Below are 24,430 nucleotides of genomic sequence, written 5' to 3' on the forward strand. Positions count from 1 at the left end.
CTGATTTTGTGCGCTTCCTGTTGTCAGTGCCGTCACTGTACTGTCATGAGCATAATTACTGGAGACTGCTCTGCTACGGGACGGCATTGTGGGTGGTCTCACTCTTTCTGTCAGACTCTCTGTGATCATTTCAGCTTTCATTTGTGCTTCTGGCTGTTCATCGTGACACTACCCTACATTGTATCCAGATTAGTTACCTGCATTATTGAGCTCCTCTGTGTGTAGTCCCCGACTAATGCAAGTTGTTGGTAGCACAGTTCACTTATTAGAGTATTTTACAGAGTCTCATAGTTTAGTTTGATTTATTTATAGGGCATATAACCCACATACTGTTATACTTTTATTTTACCTGGCATGGTAAAATAGATGCATGGTGAAAGAGTTTTTGGAACTATTAAGAAAAACAATTAATTGATAATTGGTTTAATCACAGTACTGGACCAGTTTTTGCCTTCTCTGATCATGTATTGATCACTTTGATTTCTCTGATGTGAGTAAGAGCTGCTGGTGTTTCTGGTTGGTTTTTTATAGATCTATCAGATGTTTTTTGTTCAATAATTTGTAGAATAAAAAAAGCATTCAATCAATTGGAGCAGTCCAGCCACAATATGAGACGTTAATGTTATACGAGTAGTGGTAGAAAGCAGATATACGAGCCTTAAATTTGTGGGGGAGGCATATACAATATCACTCTTAAGGGAAGAGGGTGAGTGGGGGTGGGGCATGATGAAATGGACGGAGGAAAAGACAAGAAGGGGGTGGGGTGTTAAAGGTGTAACAGAGAGTCGGAGAGAGAGAGAGAGAAGAGCGAGCAAGGACCTCAAGCTATTGATGGGGAAAGAGGGGAGGGGTGGAACGAGCAAGCTCGTAGGAGAGAGGGAGGGAGGGGTGTGTGTGGGCTGAGGCTCTGCTGAATGAGGAAGCAGCAGAGCCATTTTTACTGTTGAGTAACTGCATGCTGGTCCGCCTCTGCTAGGGAGAGGGTGAGAGAGCGAGCTAGAGGGATAAACTGCTCCCGTGGATCTTATCGGAGCGTTCTCCCCTCTCTCACCTTCCTCTCTCTCCCCTTGTTCACCGCTTGCTTCCCGCTTATGTCCATTTAAGTTGGGAGGCCCTGGAGAGGACACACAATGGAGCGAAGAGCCTGTGGCAACTGGGCCGTTGTACTGCTGAGAGGGGGATGGGGTAGAGAGAGGACCGGTTCACACAGCTAACACAGCCTGCTGGCTGTAGGCTTCCACAGCCTCCTCTCCCCGCCTGGTCCCACTCTTTCCAAGCTGGGGCCTTTTTCCTGGAACAGCCACCCTAAAATGCCGCTTGGACTACTCTAAGGATTACTCACCGTGTTCTGTGGGATTTTAGCACACATACTGGAGCCTGAAGAATAAATCTCTCGTGTGTTTTGGACGAGAGAAAAGGAAAAACAAACTTCTGTGTAATTCTGTCGAGCCTTTTTTGTTTTTTGGTTTCTGTTTCTGTTTAGTGGAGTTCATAAATGGATTACAAGATGCACGCCAAGTCAAACGATTTGCTGGATTTTCAAAAACTGGATGCCCTTCTGGAAAAAATTGCACATTCAGTCTCTGTTAAAAGGTAATGTTATCTGGTGAAGTAGGACTCTGCTATGAAGTATCTACCATATGTATACAAAATATTATCAGTCAAAATACATGGTTGAAAGGCTGAGGAGAAGCCTAAATTAAAGACAGCCTGAAGTTGTTCTTACGACTATCATGTGGTAAGCAGTATCCCTAGTTTTACATGGCCCAGCAGAGTTTTTCACTTTAGAAGTATGTGTTCTGTGTTGAGTTGAGAATAGTATTGTTATCCAGATTTTAGCCAGAAGCCATGAACCTACCTCCTGGTGAGAGAGGGGGTGTGGGGGAAGGGGGACTGGAGAGGAAGAAGGGGGTTGTGTTTGTGGCAGTAGTAGAAATGTCTCCTGATTCCTGGTAGGGTTTGGCTTCCTCATCCTAGCCAGCTGGGAGTTTAACCTGAAAGAACTGGCACGATTCGTGTCTTTTCCTGTTATAATGTGCCTGACTCATGCTTCGAGTCAGTTTGTGTGCTCATGCACTGACTCATACAGTAAGTGCGTGTGGTCAACATTAGGGAAACTTCTTAAAGTTTGTTACCTTGCCATTTGATATTGTAAATAATGGATCTTGTGAGATTCATCATTTCTGGTTTAAAAACCCCCAGAAGTAAACAAAGACCCTAGTTGTACTTAACAGCGAAGGTCATGCGTGGTAAGCATCCAAAACTAGGATTTGGAACCATCGAGAAAAACAAAATACAGTGCGCTGGCCAAGAAGTGTTGGAGTGTTACCATAGAAATACCATGGCAACATTTATTTTTTCTCAAAGCCAGATTTCAAAGGTAGTTGAATAAGGTAGCAACTGATCAATCACCATGAGACAAGGTAGACAAAGTTGGAATAGACAACTCTACCATACACTTTGTGGTAAAAATTTCCATTTGGCATTACTCAGTCAGTCCTACAGTGTAGCCTACAACGGTGACTATTCATCACTTTGGAAATATCACACTGATAAAAATTAGTGACTCGCTCATTATTAAAGGTTATACTATTAGAAGATTGGGACGAGGTGTCAGCAGACACATAATTGATTTTCAAGGGACTTAATGTCAGCAGACACTTAAGTAGAAGAAATGCTAATTCCAAGCTTGACCTTAACCGATTATTAGACACATTAGCGATGAATAATAAATCACGGAAAGCTCATAAAATACTTAACATATACTGTCATTAAATCCTCATTGTTACTCTCAGTTAGCCTACTTATTTCAACACAAGCACATTGGGTATTTGAATACTACATTTAATTAATGCCATTGTTTTGGTGATCAGAATTATTGAATATCCTACGAAAGTCCTGATCTTGCTTTATCAGTCGCATAGACAAACGTCATATGATAAAATATGATTCTGAGTAGTTTACCAGCGTTATTGAGCTTTGACAAAGGGGTTTAACACACAAACAGATGGTCGTCACACACCACTGGCTCATAGTCTGTCTCTGACCATGGTCCATAATTTTTGGAGCTGGCATCTTTTGCACTAGTTGACCATTATTGTCATTCAGCATCTTGAATCAGCAGTGGAGGTACTTGGAAAAAGATGTCTCTCTCTCTCAGTAATTGTTTAGCCTAGGAAGTGAATGATTTGATTAATTAGTTGTAGTAACTTTTTCACCTTTGCCATTTCTTTTTTCCTTATAAGTTATTTGGCCACAGGCTGTCAATGCTACATCAACGTAGAGATGTTACAATACCATTTTTTCCCTCCCGACCCCTATTTCGATACTAGTGCTGCGGGTATCGGTCGATACCGAGTACCGATACTGAGCGTGTTATTTAAAAAAAAAACTCTATATAGTTAGTATATACTACTAGCCTATGTCTGTATGCCTGTATGGCTTTGATATGATTATCATTGTTGTATGGCCTGGTTCAGGTTAATCCTTTTGTAAAACATGAATGAATACAGCAAATGGAGGCCATTTAATTTTCATTTATTGTCTAGTTTGACAGTCATAACTGAAAAAATACATGTTTGCAGGCAGGTGTTTTCACACATACTGGTGCGCACCAGATGGGGAAATTATATATTGTAAATTTTTCAGCTAGTACACGTTTGTTTTCACTCTGGTCCACACACCGCGCCACTGGCAGAGCATCATGTTTTCATGACGACTGACCAGAAAAAGACGCGTGGTAAGTCATGTTTACATGACTCCAGATTGTAACGGTTTTTGTATTCGTCCCGTGCCGTCACGGTACGGGGGTCACAGTTCGGTGCACACAGTCACACGGACGAATACGTCTGAGTGAGTATTAAAAAAAAAGTTGAGTCCTCACTCCAATCCAGGTGGTGGGAATGAGCCGAAAAGATGTCTGCAACTGACGAAGAAGAGAAGTGACGAGAGCAAAGTACTCTCTAGTGTGGAGTTATAGCAAAGACTGTATAAGGAGTCGCCCGCCTCATTTATATCACCCATGTCGGAAGACTTTGGCTTCTCAGTGAAACACAACGGCGACGGCACACAAGTGGTCGACCGGACCATCGGCGATGTTTCACGGATGTACCGTGCGTCGCTAGAAACACATCAAACATGTTAATGCTATAAGACGACATCACCCCAATATGTCAATCACTGGTGCAAGGAAAAAGACAAGTTGTGTGCAACAACTTATCCTCGCTCCTTCTAAGCAGCCTTTAGTTATAAATGTTTTAAAATGGAAAAATCCTCATCCAGATGAGGTTGTCAGTTTATACTCCATCCATACTAAAGCCTCAGTCATTAATGCACACTGGGCATCCAGGTACAAACAAGAAGATTTAGTTTTTCACAACTGGCAACTTAGTTACAGTAAATACTACAAATGACAAACAGCGGTGATGACAAGTCAGACTTGGACCAATGACAAGGGTCAACTGTTTCTTGGTATAAGTGGTTCTAGCAGAATTGTTTGCGGAAGTCTGCATTTCTGCCAATGCAGACTAAAATGCAACCCCAGCAATTTAAGGGGCTTAAAAAACCAGAGTGCAATGTATTCCCGGCCTAGTGCAACTATGTACATGTCAGTAATTGATTTTCCTGGGATGCACATCAAGTTGCATCAAGTTGTACAATGAAAATTAATGTTTCCATGATAGCTCAAGTTCCTAATGGTGATGAATCAGTCATCTTCATCAATATCTGAGTGTTTATCTTAATTTTTTACTTCTCTGTTATGGTTGTCACAGTCAAACCAAATCTCACTGATGGAACCCAAATCCTAGTTGAGTTAAATCAGCCACTTAGACATTCCTTATCAACTAACCAACCTGTGACTACACACACAGTGTATTTGCCACAGGTGATAAAAGCAGTAATTCCAATCTATTGATCATGAGGTCTTCATAGGTAGCATTTGACTGCAGCTGCTCACTGGAGTAGGGTTGAAGGTGGGTTTATGAAAGTAAATAGGTGGCGACAAGGCACAGAGTGGTGTTATTGGCCTCGTCACTGTGGTCCCATTAATTATTTAATTCTCTGCTTTCAGGCAAAAACAGGCCATCAATCTAACACTTAGTGAGGGCCTCAAGTGGAATATGCAGGCCTATATCTTTGCCTGAAACTCACCCCCCACCCCACACCCCTCCTCACTCCACCAACATACATGAATGATTAATGGTTTTCTTTCATGAGGGACGCAGACATCTTGCTATTATGTGTCCCTCTTCCATGTAGGATGTTCACTGTGAGGCTGCACACCAGACCAATTTTCCTGGTGTGAGATGAGCAACCCCCACCCCAGTAACCAGAGCTGCTTCCTCCCTAGAAAACATTCCTCAGCAGTCTGCAGTGATGTATGTCCAGGTCAAGGGTCAACTGTTATTCCAGATCTGAGAGTGATGTAGGACATGCAGGATGTCTTGATTGACCTCTGGTGGAGGCTTCTGCAGCCTTGATTAGTCTCACATGCCAACGTTGCTCGTTCACCAGGGCAGGTCGTTATTGGAACAATTCATCACATAGACTGGTTGGATATGATGTCACAATTGACGTCAATAACCAGGCTTGATCACGCTCTAAATGAAAAGAATAGTCACAGTGCTTACAAAGCAATGCTATATTATTTAATTGTAAAGTAATATTATCAGAGTCAGGGATCTGATTATTTAGCTCAACTGTGGCAATATGCGTTATGTAGATTGATTCAGTGTTAATTATCGAAAAAAGGCTCGAAAATCACTGCTAGACTTGTCTTAAATGTATCTACACTAGGGATGTCACGATTATAGATTTTCTTGGTAAAATTATTGTCAGAAATAATGACGGTATTACAATTATCACGATTATTATGCATTAATTAATTTCACGTCTATGAAGGCGTAAAACTAAATTATAGTCAAAAAATATTTACATTTCATATACACAAGTATCTATTAATATAGGACCAATTATTAATCCCCCAAGGGAAATGTTTGAATTATTTCAGTGATTATTGGTGATCTATATCGAATGTTTAAGTTTATTTTAAACTTTTTTTTAATTGTCATTAAATCCTCGCTAACATCCACGTTAACATTTTAAATACCTACCAATTCAATGTTAGGTTGATCCTTACGTACCTGATCTGCCTATATGGTTCCGACAGTATTGAGAAATGTTTTCGATTGATTAATTGTGGAATTTAATACCACAATTAATTGTGAAAACAAGTAATCGTGACATCCCTAATCTACACTGTGTATCTCTTGTTGAAACAAGTAACGTCTCTGGCATTAGTAAATGATTAATCAATAGAAGAAAAAATAAAAATCTGCTTAAATAATTTGGCAAGGGATCGTTTGATGTCCTGTATTGTTTGATAAGTTACATAATCAACTATCATCTTCAGAGAAACAAAATAGATTAACCAAAATGAAACTTCACTTTCATAATAAACATTATGACTTTAAGTAACCAAAAAAATGGTTCAGCAGGTTATATTCAACAATATTTGTTGTTGTTACTTCGTCTCTGTAATAAGGGGGTATAAAACAAGACATAACAAAGTAAACAACTCCATTGCAATTATTAGTCAGACTAAAATCTCCTTAATCCTGTCCGGTCGTTTTTAGATGCCAGGGAAATGCAAACAAAAATGCACTGAACAAGCTCTGTCTCTCTCAATGTGTTCTTAAGTTGATGGTTGTTACCTCCTAGGATTGTTTGTAAGGGCATAAATGACGTTATGTGTGAAACTGCAACTACCGTAACTCTTCTGATATTGTGTTTCAGTAACAATACTTAGCACTGAGATAGTGGGAAGTCAATTTGACTGAGAGTGCAAACAATTAGCAATAGCATCACATTAGACTGCTGGGAAGTCTGAGTAAGTTTTAGATACTCAGCATGTTTACTACAAGAGTCTGAATCCTTCAAGAGGTGTCTTTCATCATCCTTAATTCATTGCATCTGTTGTTTGTTTACACTCATATGCCAGTCACTGATGATGTGAGTGTGCTTGTCACTGATGTTAATGAGCTGCTGAATACAGTCTGGCAGTATTTGTGTGTAGATGAGACAAAACAAAACACTGGCAGCCAGCTGGGAGATGCTGATACTGTACCTACCCTTCTTTTGACATTGTCTTTGTTGAAGACTTCCTATAGTGCTGGCTCCAGAGCTGTTCCTGCTGTAGATGTTACTGCTTCATGTCCTCTGTCACCTGGACTGCTCCTGCCCCCAACAGTGTTAAAAAGCTGGCATACCTGAGTTCAGCTTGTTCTTCTGTGTCCCCTCTAGGCTTTGAGTCAACGTCATCTTTCCTTAGGCTTGTGTCATTAAGTCAGCATCCATTAAGACTTTGTTCACAGCCATGACAATGAGAAGGGATTGCTACTAGAGGATTCCCCACTGATGGCTTAGTTGTATTACTGAAAATAGGATGCGGAGGTCTTTTTTGTATGATAGTTATCTTGACCCCCTCATCGATATCCTCTCACATTTCAATATCAACAAAATGCTCTATAGAGGTGATGTACAAATGCAACAGAGGGATTTGTACTATGGTAGTCTACTCTGACACTCAGAGAATCCAATAAGAAGACTGTGCAAAATGTCTTTGAATGTAACTGAGCCAATTGCATAGAGCTAGACGTTCACCACTGTTGACTGGAAACATCCTCTATACGTTAGGTTAGGACATGCTCCAACCCAGCCCTGTGTCCATATTGATTTGACCCTTGTCCAAGCCTTTCAGATCTTTACACCTATCGTATACCATATCTACTGCAACCAGTGCACTGAATACACAAACCAGCTGTTCACTTCTTGGTCATGCATTTTATCACAGGCCACGAGAGGCTCAGTTGTTATGAGGAAATATTTTTGTTCATGATCATGAGTGTTTGTCAATGTGAAGAGCAGTGGTCAAAACATGCAAATGTGCATCGTCATCAAACTATGTAAAGCCAGCCTTATCCTGAGTAGTTTTCCCAAAAAGCAACCTTCTCGTATTAGCCTGGGACAATACCTTGGTGTTATCTGTGGGTGCCATCTTAAATGGTCAGAGAGGGCCTCAGGAAAAATGTCTGTCAGACTTCAAGCTTTGCTGAGGGAATTTTAAGTTGTCAACAAATAATCTCCCTATAACAATTTATAGATATTGGAGTATTTTGTATTGAATTTGTTTGTGCTCAGCAAAAGTTAGAATAGATAAACCATATTGATTGACTAATAAACACCACTCCCTGTTACAGGAATCCCATCATATTGGCTGCCAATATGCATGGTTCATTTTTTGTCAGACTTCCTGGTGACTTGCCCAGATGTTGTTATACTTGTTTTACTAGGTCAACTCTTTTTGTTTGGCCTAGACTAAACAAAACATCTCTCTCCCTGTGATGTTGGTCATGGACAGTGTGTTTGCAATACATTGTTCTTTATGTCCCGTTACTATTTAAATAATAGATAAAAATAGCTACCAGAAAAAAGTCTACAAACTCCTATTTAGGTAGGTAACTTCATTATCCCCGAGGGGGCAATTCATGGTACAGTGAGCAGTGTAGAAAAATAATAATAACATAATATAACAAAAATAATGAATAAATTTAGGAAGTATGAAAGACTTTAAATAACTCAAGAGGATTCCAACTCTTGCTAGGTGCTACTACTACATTAAACCCCTCTTTACTTAGCGTTGTTATGAGCTGCCAAATGTTCCTGAAAGTAAATTGTGGCGAGTTGGGGAGAACTTCTGTGTTTTCATAACTTTGACAGCCACTCATCAGTTGTCATAAATCTGACAATTGAGACTGGTGAGAACACCAGCTGCTGAAGCTGTCTATAGCAATCTCTTACACACACCTGCACAGTACAGTGCAATCCAGTGCAACAGCAGTTGTTCAGACTGTCAGAGGTATTGATTCAGCGCTGGTAACTCAACAGCTTGTGTTGATACACTTCTTAAATTCTTAAACAGAGAGTGGGAAAATGAGGAGTCGTCTGCATTTGAGAACTTTTTATTTGTGATTTCTGTGGCACTTATCAGGACTAATTAATTCATAGTTTATTGAATACAGGATTTGCAAAAATCAACCACAGTGGCACACTTCAGTGGACGGAGGTAAAGCACAGTTGAAGTTTGCACAGCTCTTATACCTGTTGTACAAACAGTCACATTCCAAACTTGAGATGACACAGGGTTTGATCCTTTGACGGCTAATTGAAAGCACTTCTGTCAAAGCCTGTCAAGTATTCATTTATTTATTTTTTCCTTAACGGTGACAGTGCTCATGTGGCATTGGTTGATTCAGTTGACAGCTGATTTAAGAATCTTTGCTTTCTTTAGGTTTAAAATAATACGTATGTTTAGTCCACCTGTCACATGCCACATGTTGTTGGAATACCTGTCTTGTAGCTGACAGAGCCATGTGGTCACTGCGTGAGTGATTCGCCATATGACAGGAACGGCCAGTTTGGCAGGAAAGTGGTAGACTCAGACTTGTCTAATGACTTCTAACACCAGTCACTAGACTATGGCCAGGTAGTTTAACTTGTTGTCAGTTGTTTATAGTGCAGTGATTAGTTAACGAATTGAAGTCTATTGACGGTAAATAAATAAACTACTTTGACAATTGATAATTTGTTTCAGTGATCGTGTTGTCCTAATCTTTCCAGAGCAATAATTTGATGTCTTTTTTTGTTTGTCATTTGTCAGACAAGACAAGCAAAATGAATACCTTCCTAAGACAGCTGTCACATGAATTACCTCTCTGCCAAGGGACTTGTTTTCACTGGTGTTTGTATGTCCATCTGTTTGTTTGTGAGGGTCAGTAGGATTAAAAAAATTACTGACCAGATTTTCACAGAACTTGATAGAGGGATGGGACAGGGGTCAGGGGAGAACCCATTCAATTTCAGGCCAGATCCAGATCATTTGTAGGATGTGAATCTACTGTGATGAGTTTTTCCTTCTGAACTGAACTGCTGCATCTTGAAAATAATCAGTAGTTGCAGCCCTGCGTTTGTTTAGTCTGTTTTTGTGAAGCCAACTCCGTACAGCTTTGAAGTATGAAAGTATTTCTTTCAGCATTTATTTCCCAGCTTTGAAGTTTTGCCATATTGAGCAAAATTAGCCATGTGCACGTTCATGTCTTGGGACCGGACACAGTTTGTACTTGTTTATTTTGGTCTTATTGTCGAATCTTCTTGCCTCGAGCCACACTTCCAGTGCCATCTGTGTTACACCGGTGCTGTTTTTCCTCATGTGTTGCCATTTAACATATTGGTCATCTAGTCAGATTCTCTGCTGCTGAGTGCCTCAGGCAGGTTAAGACAGCAATCATGTGGTGAACAAACCGCTTCCCTCTTCTCAGAAAGTGACTCAACAACAGGAATGTGATTAGTCACAGATCTATACAGTGGAGTGTGTTTATCTTTAAGGTCCTTCTGTGGGGGTGGGTTTCAGTGTGTTAGACTGGAAGACAAACTTGTTTCTAATAGAGACTTGATGAATACACAACCTTCTGATGAGCTCTTTCTCCCACAACATTATTGTTCCTTAATCTATTTTTAGCCTTTTTTTCTCTCTTCGATTATTACTTGGCCTTGTTGTCGTCTCTCCAGCCTCTGTGTGTATCTTGAATATGATGTCCCTGACTGCCTGGGCGAGGACATGATGTAGAAATGAGCACTGCGTAGTGGAACACACAGTCCCTCAGCTGCCAGATGACGCTAACCCCCCTACCCCTCCACCCTTGTCCGCCCACATCTCTAAACACTCCCAGGTCCTGAGACAGGGAGAGGAGTGGGAGGACAAAGATCCAGGAAAAGCACACATGCTAGAGCCAAACCTAAACCTAAACAACTATTGAGCTCCTCTGAGAACAGTGCAGAATAGATCTCTGAGGATATATATCTGAAGTCCTAAATAACTAGTATATGAGTTCTTAAAAAAAAGTTCAAGATGCTTTGTATGTCAAATAGAAGACTAAACATTTTATGGTTTCGTTTTGACGCTCCCCCTTTGTACTTTTTTTTAAGTCTATTGTCTAATACTCTAGCACCTAGTAGCACACAGTTTCCCCTACTGCCAGCTCATTGTTTTCTTGTAATTAAAATGCATATCAAGTTTAGAGGAAGTTGTGGGGTATAACATAATCTAAGGCTGTACTTTAAACCTTTAAGTGTAGCTGTACAGTGAAAGAAATCTTGTATCTCTCGCACTGTTAAACAGGATATTTGGTCTTCATTTTCAGGGTTAGGGTTAGCTTGGACAATACAAGATAGTTAATATCACCGTGACTCAGTTTTAGACAATTGTGCTCAACATTTTGACCAGTCAGTCACTCAAATAAACAGTAAATTAACGAATACAGTCATTTTCAGGGATAGTTGTAGTATATGTAACATGCTATTGCTTGATTGACTGTTGTTTTATTTACACATTATGTGTATTAGATCTTTGATTCCTTCCTGGACAAATGACAGACAGTGGAGCCATGACACCTAGCCATTCACAATTTTCTTCATCAGGACACCTCAGTTTTCTCTGTCATCACACTAATGGAAAAGGGGATGTTTTTAAAAACCTAGTAGTTCATGTGACGTACTGTCTGAGTGATGTCAGTAGGCAAAAGTCATTTTTAGGAGGCGCACTAAAAAGCAGGGTAAAAAACTGACCATGAAGATAGAAAGGGGTGAGACGCAATGAATCATTTAATATCGGTGCACTGTTTTAGACAGTCTAGTCTGGAAGACATTCACTGTGTTGCACCTGTCTACAAAACAAACCGTTAGTAGTTGTGTGAAAGAATGAAGAAACCTTGATAGTGAGGTTCAAACCTTGCCCATTTTCTCACCTGTTCTCACCTGACCATTTGCTGTATGAAGTTGGTGTTTTTGGTTTTTTAAGGCACAAAGCGCTATTTCTATGGCCACGGTGCAAAACCAAAACGAGAAACTGGATTAAATGTGTTTGTTAGTAATGTAGAATGAAGTGGATGTACTTTCACTCTGGTTAACTATACTTTAATTAATACACCTTATTTCTTATATCTATATATATATATATACCTTATATCACTAGTGGTAAATTGATCAAAACTTTACTTTTGTACATTTGTAAGATTTAGCAACCTGCCCAGGTGCTATAGTATCCTGTACTGGATCCTCCACTGAAAGAGAAGAGCACTACATCCTGCAGTGAAACAGTGATTAAAGACTTATACTTCTTGCTGTGCATAAAAAGCTTGGTATCAGAGGTCTATTAAACTATGCAATACTTAATGATTCCATAAAATGTTAATTATTTTGTTACAGACCAAATAAAGTGAAATCGTATTGATGACTGCTCAGAGACCCCCTAATGACAATCTGCTCTTTTTCTCTCTCCAGAGAGTCCAGCGACGAGTGCAATGGGATCAGCGGTGCTCTGTCAGTGGAGTCTGTGCCGGGGCCAAGACTGAACTGGTGTCCTGCCAACACCACTACCCCTGCCCCTGCTCCAGCTCCAGCTCCCGCTCCGGGGCCCGAGCCCATGCCCAACCCTGTAAGAATGGGGGACGGCCTGGATGCAGCGCAGATGTCGGGCAGCAGCAGCAGCAGCCAGGGGCAGGCCCAATCTTCAGGAAACCCCATAGTCCCAGAGTACATCAATCTCGACAGGCCGAAGCGCCAGACCAATCAGCTGCAGTTTCTCCTCAAGGTGGTGGTGAAGGCCCTGTGGAAACACCAGTTTGCCTGGCCCTTTCATGCACCGGTTGATGCAGTCAAACTTAACCTGCCTGTGAGTACTAGCTTTGTCCTTGTGTGTATTGTAAGCCTCACACCTCAAAACATGGTGAACATCACATACAAACTTCCACCAGGTTCTCTGCATGAACCCATTCAGCTCTTATGATTTTACATTTACCGCTTTTTGCAATTACATAACCTATTATCACAAATCAGACACAACTTTCTGTTGGTGGAAAAGAATAATCCCTTAAAGTGTTGTAAACACAATCATTTAATTTGTGAGTCTTTGTCTGCAATCAATCACAAAGATGATCAAGAGTTTGTTTTAAACAAAATGTATTGACAGCATGAATCACAGAATAAACTCAGTTCGAACATAAGTCACTTTGGTTAATTATTGAATTGATGATAAAACATTTGTTGCTTAATTTGTGAAAAAGAAGCAACAAGTGATAATGCAAATTACAGAAGTTTAAATATGCCAATAATGCATGACACAAAAAACACTAAGTTTCTTTCCTGCATTGACGTACTCTTATGCAATCTTTTCAGGACTACTACTCAATAATCAAAACTCCTATGGACATGGGATCAATCAAGAAAAGGCTTGAGAACAGTTACTACTGGAATGCCCAAGAATGTATCCAAGACTTCAACACAATGTTTACCAACTGCTACATATACAACAAGGTAACATAATCCTCACTACCACCAAGTGTCCCATGTTTTGATGTGCCTTGTACCTTTGCTAAGAGTGTTTGTCTCCCCCTGCAGCCTGGAGACGACATAGTCTTAATGGCTGAGGCTCTAGAGAAGGTTTTCCTCCAAAAGGTCACAGAAATGCCTCAGGATGAAATCGAGATTGTTGTCATGACAGGGAAAGGACGTGGACGGGGCAAGAGAGAGGGAGGTAAGGGATTTCCTCCTCATATTTTGTCAATATACTTTCTTGGAGCTGTACTTTCTTTGAGATAGGATAATCATTAATGTTCTCTCGTCAAGGTCTAAACTTGAAACCGGGGGCCATCATTGATCCTTTGTCCACGACTCCTCAAACCCGTGGTCTGTCAAACCTCCCAACACCGCCGCAGACCAGAGGACCAGTGCAGGGCCCGCCTTCACTACCTCCCCAGCCTTTGATGCAGGTCCACGTGCCCCCGACGTTACCTAGCCATGCGCCACAGCTTGGAGATCCCTACTCCCTGGCCCAATTAGACTGCGCTCCTCAAATTCCCATCATGACTTCTGTGCCTCCTCCTGCTCAGACCTCCCTTCCCCCAGCATCCATCCAGAGCACGGCCCCCATGCTGCAGAATTCTATAACCATGACCAAAGTGAGTGTGGCTGACAGAAATATACCAATCGTCTCTTTTTTTGCATTAGAGCTTCAGATTACGGCATCACTAATCATTTATTTCCTTGTCCTTTTGTCCCCACGTGTGTGCTCTCTTTGTGTTCACTGCTATCTAGCAAAAAAAGAGCCAGAAAAGGAAAGCAGACACTACAACGCCCACAGCAAATGACCAACTCAGTGAATCTTCGCCAGCAGAGTCCAAATCTGGGAAGACACTACCCAGGCGAGAGAGTACAAGACCTACGAAACTATTGAAGAAGGAAGCCCCAGACTCTCAGCATCACATAGGCATGGGGATTGTTGGACTGGGTGGACCAAGTGGAGGTCATAGCCCAAAGCCACAAGATCAGCTGGGATACTGTGCTAGTCTGGTTAGGGAGATGCTGTCGAAGAAGCACGCTGCTTACGCCTGGCCATTCCACAAACCTGTTGACGTGGATACGCTGGGACTACACGATTATCATGACATCATCAAACATCCCATGGACCTCAGCACTGTCAAGGTGCGTTGAAGATCAAAGGCACAATCAGTTTTTTTTTTAACAGAGTGGACTTGTGGCATGGCAAGTAACTAATTTCTTTGATGTGTTCAATAGGCCAAGCTGGAGAACAGGCAATACCGTGAACCCCAGGAGTTTGCTGCTGATGTACGATTAATGTTTTCCAACTGCTACAAATATAACCCACCAGACCACGAGGTGGTAGGGATGGCACGCAAATTACAGGTAAATATAGTCTCACATGCACACAATGTCAACCGTGGTATAATTAAAAGAAAACAAGCAGGCAGTTCATCTGTTTTGAGTTTTGTTAATCTTAATACTTCAAGCTGATTTCTGCTTCAAGAGGTTGGCCATTTGCCGGTGATGTTTTAATTTGCATCTGAAAGAGAAAATTGTTTGAGATTAATCATGTGCACCATTTGTTGTGAAAATGAAAAGTATTTTCCCCAGATTATTCACAGTACAACACAAATACGCCCTGAGCCAGAGGGCTTTAATTATCTAGCTGACATGATTCAGACCCTAAACTACAGCATGTATTTGTTTTTGTGTGTGTGTGTGTGTGTGTGTGTGTTTAGTGTTTTTTTTTTTTTACTGAACATTACTTTGTTCCATTTGTCCTTTAAAATTCTGTCAGTGCAGTGTGTCAGGAAACAAACCACAAATAGGCAACTCGCCAACAAACAAAACAATTCAGAAAAGCAAACATTGAAAAGACATTTAATACACAATGATCTGTAATAGTGGTCAGTCCAAAGATGTCAATGGAAAGTCCAATTCACATAAGTTTTTTTTTTTTTAAAGGAGAAGTAAAAAGAAGCTCAAGTGATTTGAGTTTCTACCTCCAAACATACAAAATGTATTTGCCTCATTTGTCTGTCTTTTCATTCTGTAGGACGTCTTTGAGATGCGGTTTGCCAAGATGCCTGATGAACTTGAGAGCAAGCCTCTGATTTCTGCCCCACCTCCTACACCTCACCATCCTGCTCCGGTTAAGCCCCAGCCTCCTTTGGCCCACGTCGCGTCGTCTTCAGACAGTTCCAGTGACTCATCCTCTGAGTCTGAGTCTTCCACAGATGACTCCGAAGAGGAGAGAGCCCAGAGGTTGGCTGAGCTCCAGGAACAGGTCAGTGATCAGAGAAGGTTCACAGTGGGAGTAAATTAGTAGTCCAGCGCTTGTTAACCCTTTGTTGAGTTCTGGTCTCTTCTCTTGATACAGTTGAAGGCTGTCCACGAGCAGCTGGCTGCCTTGTCTCAACCACAAGCCAGCAAACCAAAGAGAAAAGAGAAGGAAAAGAAAGAGAAGAAAAAAGACCATAAACATAAGAAGAAAGGAAGCATGCCAAGCCTAGTAGATGAAATCCAGGATGCTACACCTGTTCCCCAGATCTCTAAGAAGAACAAGACCAGTAACAATAGTAACAAAGAGCTTGCTCCCAAGAAGAAATCCAGGTGGGTATTTAACATTGTCCATGTCAGGCTGTTGGTGAGAGCAGCTCCTTGATGTTAGACATTTCTTTTTTTGGTCGCACTGTACAATGAGGTATCACACTTGGTCATTTATTTGATCTTGTTTTGCTCCTCCTGGTCATAATACATAGTGAATTCAGGAGCATCGGTCATCTTGCAAATAGGTATGACCTTAAAACCATCAATCATTATAGTTCTAGGAAGCTGACTGGTATCTTTAAGTCATCTTTATCTCATCTTAATCTTCTTCGTTTGTAATTGTTTGTTCTTTTTTTAGGTGTTTTTGTAGAAATGCTTGTCAGTGTTCATAAATTATACATGTGTTTTTCCTCTGCAGTAAAAAGGAGAGCATGAAAAACAACCATTCCTCCAACCTGCAGCCAGTCCCCAGCCTGGAAGACGACCTGGGGGCAGCTGGGTCATCGGCCACTGGGGAGAAGTGCAAGCCTATGACATACGAGGAGAAGAGGCAGTTAAGCTTAGACATTAACAAACTTCCTGGTGACAAACTTGGCCGTGTAGTGCATATTATCCAGTCCAGGGAGCCTTCGCTGAAAAACTCAAACCCTGATGAAATTGAGATTGACTTTGAGACGCTAAAGCCCTCCACTCTACGCGAGCTGGAAAGATACGTGTCTTCCTGCCTCCGCAAGAAGAAAAAGGTTCCAGGTGAGCCCCTTTCAGGAAAATCTAAAATCTGAATCTGAAATTTTGTTTACCTAGAAATATGAAATGACTTTGGTCGGTTTATTTCCCATTTGATGGTTTATCTTGGATAAGCATGAACGCATCGTTGCTCTTTTGCAGTGGAGAAGACTGTGGAGTCCTTGGCTACCTCCAAAAAGGCTGGATCCTCCTCAGAGAGCAGCGGCTCCAGTTCAGACAGTGAAGCTGAGGGGACAGGTAACACATTTTGAATATTACCACTAAAATGCCCAGACTCCACTTCCATCCTCTCTACTTCCATCTGAGCTTGGTTCATAGTGGCAGCAGGTTAAACAGAGTTTCCAGACGTCCCTCTCCTTGGCAACGCTTTCCAGCTCCTCCTGGGGGATCATGAGGCGTTCCCAGACGAGGAGGGATATATAATCCCTCCAGCGAGCTCTGGGTCTGCCCAGAGGTCTCCTCCCAGTTGGACACGCCCAGAGCACCTCCACAAAGCATCCTTAACAGATGCTGGAACAACCTCAACTGGCTCGTTACGACGTGTTGAAGCTAATGCCCAGACTCAAAAACACAATATTTCTAATCTTGATTTTGTTTTTTCAGGAATTATTAAACAACAGAAGAAAAAGAGCCATTCTGTGAAGGAGGGGAAGAAGATGCATCTGCACGCTCACGCCCACCCTCACCCTCAGAGCGGCCCCGCTCAGTCTGGACTTAATTCCCAACCTGCAGGCCTTCAGCCGAGCAGTCAGATGAAGCACCATCAGCAGCAGCAGCAGCAGCAGCAGCAGCAGCATCAGCCATCTCCTGCAGGCTTCATGGCTCCTCCTGTCGCCGCTCTCGAGTCTTCCCAGTTACTGGAGAGCAGCTTTGACTCCCTGCCGCCTTTCGGCCAGCCCCTCATGCATCTGTCCCACCACACAGGCAACTCCTCCTCGCCGCCACCTCCACACCTCAACGCTCATTCTGCAGGGCCCGTGTCCCCAGAGACCCACCCCTTCCTCAACCAGCATCCCGTCCTCCCATCTCCAGGTAGTGCTGTATACGGTCCACTGTGCTCTCGATAGAAGTAACGACTTCTATGGATACTCATTGTTTCTTGAAGTGTAATAGCAGTCCCTTTTGATATTAATGGTGGCTGAACAATTAGCAATAATGTTTTTGAAATTGGGGCATGCTTTCTCTGCAGTACACTTTCGTTTTCATTTCACCTAATGTAATTTTTATACAAACAATGTAAATCTAATGGAAGCAAGAAAAAACAAACACATAACCCCACCCTCTGCACATTGGACATTAAATTTAATCAAACTCCAATAAAAGTACAAATAAATTAAAGAAAACAGTTCACAGGAGCTGAAGAGACACTAACGTAAATCTAGAAAAGCAAGAAAACAAACGTAATAACGTGATTGTGAGTAAATAATAATGATGTATTTTGCTTCTTCTCTCTTTGTATTGTGCTACCACAGCCTTGCACATTTCCATGCCTCAGCAGCCTTCTCGACCCAGTCACAAGGCAGCGCCTCTTCATCCTAAACCCCCTCAGCAGCAACCAGCACCTCCTCAGCAGCAGCAGCCGCAGCCGCCATCCCTGCAACAGCAACAACAACAACAGCAGCAACAACAGCAACAACAACAACAACAACAACAGCAGCAGCAGCAGCAGCAGCAGTTGCAGCCTCCGCCTGCAGCACCACCGCAGCATCAACTCCCTTCGCAGATCCTCCACCCTCCTCAGCCTCTGCACCAGCGGCCGATGTCTCCCCCAACGCTCACACCCCAGGGCTTACTGTCTTCCCAGCCCCCCCAGATGCTGCTGGAGGACGACGAGGAGCCGGGGTCTACCACGCCCTTGAACCAAGTACAGTTATATCTACAGCAGTTCCAGCAAGCTCGTCAGCCCCAGCAGTCCATGCAGTCGCTCCAGGCGCAGGCTCGTCAGCAGCAGCAGCAGCAGCAGCAACAACAACAACAACAACAAGGACAGACTTCTCTCCTGCAGTCTGTTGTCCAGGGACAATCCCAACTCTCCTCTCAGACCACGCTGCCTCCTCCCCAGTTGCCTGTTCAGTCCCAGGCTCCGCCACCTCCATCGCATCAGGCCCCACCTCAGCAGATGCCTCTACATCAGGCCCGCCACATGCAGCACACCCAGCAGCAGCAGCAGCAGCAGCAGCAGCAGCAGGCACAACAGCAGCAACTGGGCTACCAGCAGGCTCCTGGACTGGCTGCTCAGGCCCAGACATCGCAACACAAGATATCCATGCCCCCCAACAAAGCACAGCAGATCATCCAGCAGCAGCAAGAGCAGCCCTCCCCCCGCCCGACCAAGGCCGACCCTTATAACACAGGTGAGTCAAGAAATTCATTTGCAACGGGTGATAAAAGCAAAAAAAACTGTTGTAGTAGAAATTAATTATGCCGACCCCCTTCTGTTGACAGGTCACATGAGGGACAACCCATCCCCTCTCATGATGCATTCCCCGCAACTTCCCCAGTATCCACCTGTGTCTCACCAGTCTCCGCCTCACAACATGCAGCCCAAAAAGGTGAGGGCCCGTCACCGACTGGACAAAGTGTTTTTTTTTCTTTCTTTGGGTGTGTTTGTACAGGACTAACGTGTCTCCATTTTGTTGCCATGCAGCAGAGGGTCCCTGTGAGCCAAGCCGTGTTAAAAGAAGAGAAACTTCCTCCGTCACCAGTGATGAGAGGAGAGCCGTTTAATCCTGCAATGAGACCAGACCATCACAAACATCCTGACACCAAGCCTTCTCAGCCAGGCCACGGCCAACAGAGTGCGTATACCAAGACTTCACGGGTTACCTCTTCTTTTTAAAAGTTAAAAGGATAGTTCAACATCGCTATAGTTTTAGGAGTAGGTTCGTTACCTTTAATTGTCGGTGCAAGCTATTTTTTAGAACGGCAGAGTAGAGCCGTGAGCTGCTCAGAGCTACAGTAAGGAGGCTAATGGGATTTCTTGGTTTCCCTCATCAAAACTCATCAAATACACAATCCAGTTGTTTTCGAGGCAAATGCAGAGACTGCTTGCCGAGAAACTGCCCTCACAGGGACGCGCATCAGTGGTTTTGCATGAATTTACCTCGAAAACAACTCGGTCTCGTAGCGTTCCGTTATTATCTCATAGCGTGGTGAATGTGCAGGTCACAACTTGTTCACAAGAGCGTTTTGGAGTTGTTGGATTGTGAGTTTGATGACTTTGATGAGGGAAACCAAGAAATCCCATGAGCCTCTATAGCATAGCTCTGAGCTGGTCTGCTCCCACTGTTCTAAAAATAGCTTGCACCGACAATTAAAGGTAACAAACCTACTGCTATGACTATAGGGATTATGGCCATGGGCCAATTTGCCAAGATGTTGAACTATCCCTTTAAAAACACAAGCGATGAGGAGGCTGCGTAAGATACTGGTACCATTTTTGTGTGAATTTATGTTTGTGTTTTTGTATGTATTTATAATAAACAGATGTGAAGTCCATGGACAGCTCGCGACCTGTCATCCGCTCCTCTGAGCCAAGTGTGCCGCCCTCCTCTCTGCAAGAGAAGGAAAAATTCAAGCAGGAGTCCAAGACACCCATCGCCCCCAAAAAAGTACAGGTGGGTGTCACAGATACGTTCCGTTTTTGGCGTGTGAACTTTATGAGGTTCCACTCTTACACGACTTTTGACCTGCAAATGGCTGATCATCAATGTGGCAATCTTTCCTGTCTATGTGCATTTTTACAGGATGTGAAACTAAAGAATATGGGCTCATGGGCAAGCCTGGCACAGAAGTCCACATCTACGCCTTTATCTGCTGTGAAGTCATCAAGTGACAGTTTCGAGCAATTCCGCCGTGCTGCACGCGAGAAAGAGGAGAGGGAGAAAGCCCTGAAGGCCCAGGCTGAGCAGGCAGAGAAAGACCGGCTACGCAGAGAGCAGGACAAACTACGGTACGGTTGATGACTCACTGTGCAGTTGTGCAAAATGTGAAACTATTGATCTTTGAGACTTTGTTATGAGAGGGAATTCACTGTCAAACTGATAAACAAGAAACTGATACTCAGCACACAAGTCATTAGAAATATGAAAACATGAGGTTCAGACTTTAATCATATAATTACAAATTTTCATTGCTCATGTAAATTAACAATTAACAATTAAGAGCTTTAAGACGTTTAAATATTGTAGTAATAAATGTTTGCATAGGGAGCATGGGACGCCTTGGACCGTAAGGTGATGTAAGGTACCCTCAAAAGGACAATATTGAAAGACTACAACAGCCATTCAAAACTGGCAATATGACAATTGATTAGAATTAATGGATTATAATTAATTATCCATGTGTGGTGTCAGTCCTATACAGATATCGGCTCTTCTTCGTGTCATCACAAATATCTCAATTCTTTTATTTCAGAAGTGAAAACAAAAGTTTAGCTCATTACAGTTGATTTTCAGAAACTCAGTTTGCTGTAGTTTCCTTCAGCTAAAACCTGTGTGTTTATATCTATCGGCTGGTTGTATCGCTGTATATCTGATCTTGGTGTTGTTGGCCTGTAGTCTATATTTAGCTCAGCCATTTTTCCTGCGAGACTTCCAGGATATAGCTTGAAGAATATCTCTTACTCAGAGAAGACACCCCCCCCCCTCAGAGCGAGGCTGCTTCGAAAAAAAAAAGTATTTGCTTTCACCTGGTGTAAATTATTGGCTTGGATGGTTTCCAGAGGTCGGGATGAAGAGGACGTCATGGAGCCGAGCAGACGGGTGCACGAGGAGCCGCGCAGGCGTCTGGAACAGCAGCAGCACATCCAAGCCCCTTCGCAACAGCAGCAGCAACAACAACAGCAGCAGCAGCAGCAGCAACAGCAACAGCAGCAGCAGCAGCAGCAGCAGGAGCCCCCGCCCACCACCATCCAGCAGCCTCCTCAGCCCCCCACACCGCCACAGCCCGCCGCACAGAACCCACTAGACCAACAGAGGGAGCTGGCCCGCCGCCGAGAGCAGGAGAGGAGGAGGCGAGAAGCGGTGAGATGATTGTTTAATGTGTTGCTAATGTCTATTTAACAGGACAGACGGGCACAGGTCCAGAGCTCTGTTTCAAAAACAGCAGCAGCAGAAGTAGTCGTAATTACATAAATTAGAAATTACACATCCTCAGGAGAAAACGATGCGAAAGAAAAATGCTCAGTTGTTCTTTTCTCTTTCCAGATGGCGGCAACTATCGACATGAATTTCCAAAGTGACTTAATGGCTATCTTTGAGGAGAACCTGTTTTGAGGAGAGGAGCAACTGAAACGTAACTGCAAAAAAAAAAAAAAAAAAAACAGACAAAGAAAAAAAAAAAACCACATGAAAACTTTAAAAAAACAAAAAAACAAAAAAAAAAACACGGATGATGTACACTTCCTCTAAAGTGAGATTTGGCAACCACACACACTACAGAGGGACATGTTCTGTCTGTAGGTAATGACTGGCGCTCGGAGACTTTTTGAGTACAAACGCTGGACGGGGACGACACCGCTCACTTCGCCCCCTGTGGGTGGGACACACACAATACACACGGGGTGGGGGGAGAGACTCTCACTGCTTTGGATGTAATTTCCTGGGAAATTTGGCATCGTCTCCACGGATATCTCTCCTTCGACGTGAGCGAAAGGACCCTCTGCCGGCACAATTGCCTTTGTCGCACTTGTTTCTAACGGGCGTGCGAGGGCGCAACAACAATTGCAAAGAGTAAAGACATCCCGATAACTATGAAAATGCTCTGATAATGTACTGACAGACTGCGCAGAGGTGTTTTGAAAACTGCCAGATGTCTGAGGTGATGAAGAGGACTGGTCTTTTATGTTTATTGTTTTGTTTTTGTTTTTGTTTTAAGTGAACACATGAAATGAAATGGTTGTTGGAGGGGTCGGGGCGGGGTTTGGGGTGGGGTGGGGCGGGGCGGGGTGGGGGGTTGCGTGGGGGCACGGGCAACTTCCATACTGTAAATCATGTATATTTCTCAGCAGAGAAGGTACACTTTGCCTTACACCTCTTTTCCTAAAACAGACCATTATGTTCTGTGGCCTGCACACGTGGACAAAACCAATAACATTTACAACCAGGAGTAGGAGCAGCGCAGATCTTTTTCATCATCTAGTATCTACTGTAAAGAAGTATTTTCTTATACTACAATAACTGTTTATTTTGGATCTCTCTCTTTTTTTTCTCTTTCTTTTTTTCCTCTCTTTGAATCCTCACACCAACACACTCCGCCACTTCTGTCTATGCCAAACAACCCATGATCTTTTATGCTCAATTACTTGTCCTAAAACATGATAGGTAGCTAGTGAGAAGAAGAAAAAAAAACCCTGAATATATGCATTACCATAGTTCCAGCAAGTATTTTATCCAAGACTGGATCAGTTAACGTTTTCATCCTGCCTTGTATTTTATTTTTATTTTATTTTATTTTTTTGTTAATTTAAAGCCACAGCGGGAAATTGTTAGCAGAAAAAGAAAAGGTCCGGTCGTCTCTGAGCTTCAGTTGGAATATAATTTCACTACAAGTGTTGCACCATTCTTTGTACTTTTACACTTTTAGACATAATGTTGGAAATGTTCATATCATCGGCCTGTTAGCAACAGTCACACTACTGGATCGGTAAAAGAGGAGAGAAGATGAGGAGCCTCCCCTCACTGTTTCCCCCCGTCGCCCTGCGTACGCTCTGATCTCATAAAGGTTTTGATCAAATATCAACTAGCAGAGCAGGGGATCAGCGAGGGGAGCGAGACAAACACTCACCACCTTCCTGCAGATGTTTACTTGAACCAGGTTAGTTAAAAAACAAAAACAAGAAAATAATAGCTGAAGGGATCGTAAAGGAGCTCCTAGTTAATTTTTGCATCAAATCGTCACCAAGGGCACACTGTCGACAATACAAAATAAAAAGACGAATGATTACAAAAATTACGAATCAGAAAACGCTGAAAAAAAAGGAAAAAAAAACAGTTTTGGTTTCTATCTTTGTTCTTGTTGGATAATAGTGGATGTGAGTTATAATTCTGTTCTTGGAGACTTTGTTTGGACTGGGGATGGGCTGAAATCTGAATCATCTCGTCCTTTTCCACTCGTCTCTTATGGTGTTTTTCTCCAGTGCCTGTATTGTATTGCAATTCTCGTTGGGTTATATTACACTTTGAGGGAGGGGAGGGTTTAGAAAGAGGTGAGACGGGAATGGGTGGTGTAATATTTGAATGGGGAGGGAGATTTTTTGAAAGAGTTTGAGTAAAAAAAAAAAACTACTAAAAAAAAAAAAAAAAAAGGAAAAGACAGCATTTTATATTTTACCCGTTGTCAATATTCGGGTTTTAAATTTAGTTTTAGCTGGACTTCTATGAGTGTACACACCTGACAACTACTTTCTCATTTTGTTCAATCAGCAGATTTTAGGTAGATATGTTTCAGCGTTGCCACACTAGCGCTTGAGTCTGGTTTGTGAGTGTGACTGTGTAAATTTGGACGGCTGTGTGACTGTGTTTTTTTGTTTTTGTTCTTCTTTTTTTTTTTTTTTTTAAGTGTGTGGTGCACGGAGGCATGTTCCACAGTGTAGATAAGCATTCTATTGAAGGGAGGCGAAGAAACAGATAAACAGTACTTCAGGAGAATTTGTTTTTGTGCTTAAGTCACCTTTTAATTTCTATGAAGTCCACCATAT

At 42.5% G+C, this 24,430-nt stretch overlaps 1 protein-coding gene across 1 annotated transcript; it reads left to right on the forward strand.

The window, feature by feature from the left end:
• The first annotated feature begins 939 nt into the window (after positions 1-939).
• Positions 940-24,043, forward strand: brd4 (bromodomain containing 4). Its single transcript, XM_085783976.1, has 19 exons — positions 940-1,593; positions 12,397-12,787; positions 13,291-13,428; positions 13,513-13,648; positions 13,741-14,072; positions 14,209-14,595; positions 14,689-14,817; positions 15,491-15,721; positions 15,815-16,047; positions 16,403-16,734; positions 16,873-16,968; positions 17,335-17,763; positions 18,204-19,085; positions 19,177-19,283; positions 19,379-19,529; positions 20,218-20,348; positions 20,478-20,683; positions 21,455-21,755; positions 21,939-24,043. The coding sequence occupies exons 1-19, from the start codon at positions 1,496-1,498 to the stop codon at positions 22,005-22,007; spliced, it is 4,779 nt and encodes a 1,592-aa protein (XP_085640102.1). The 5' UTR covers positions 940-1,495; the 3' UTR covers positions 22,008-24,043.
• Positions 24,044-24,430: the final 387 nt, after the last annotated feature.

This window comes from Trachurus japonicus, chromosome 8 (genome assembly GCF_045865225.1).
Source record: "Trachurus japonicus isolate A0001 chromosome 8, Traja_1.0".
Taxonomy (NCBI): domain Eukaryota; kingdom Metazoa; phylum Chordata; class Actinopteri; order Carangiformes; family Carangidae; genus Trachurus; species Trachurus japonicus.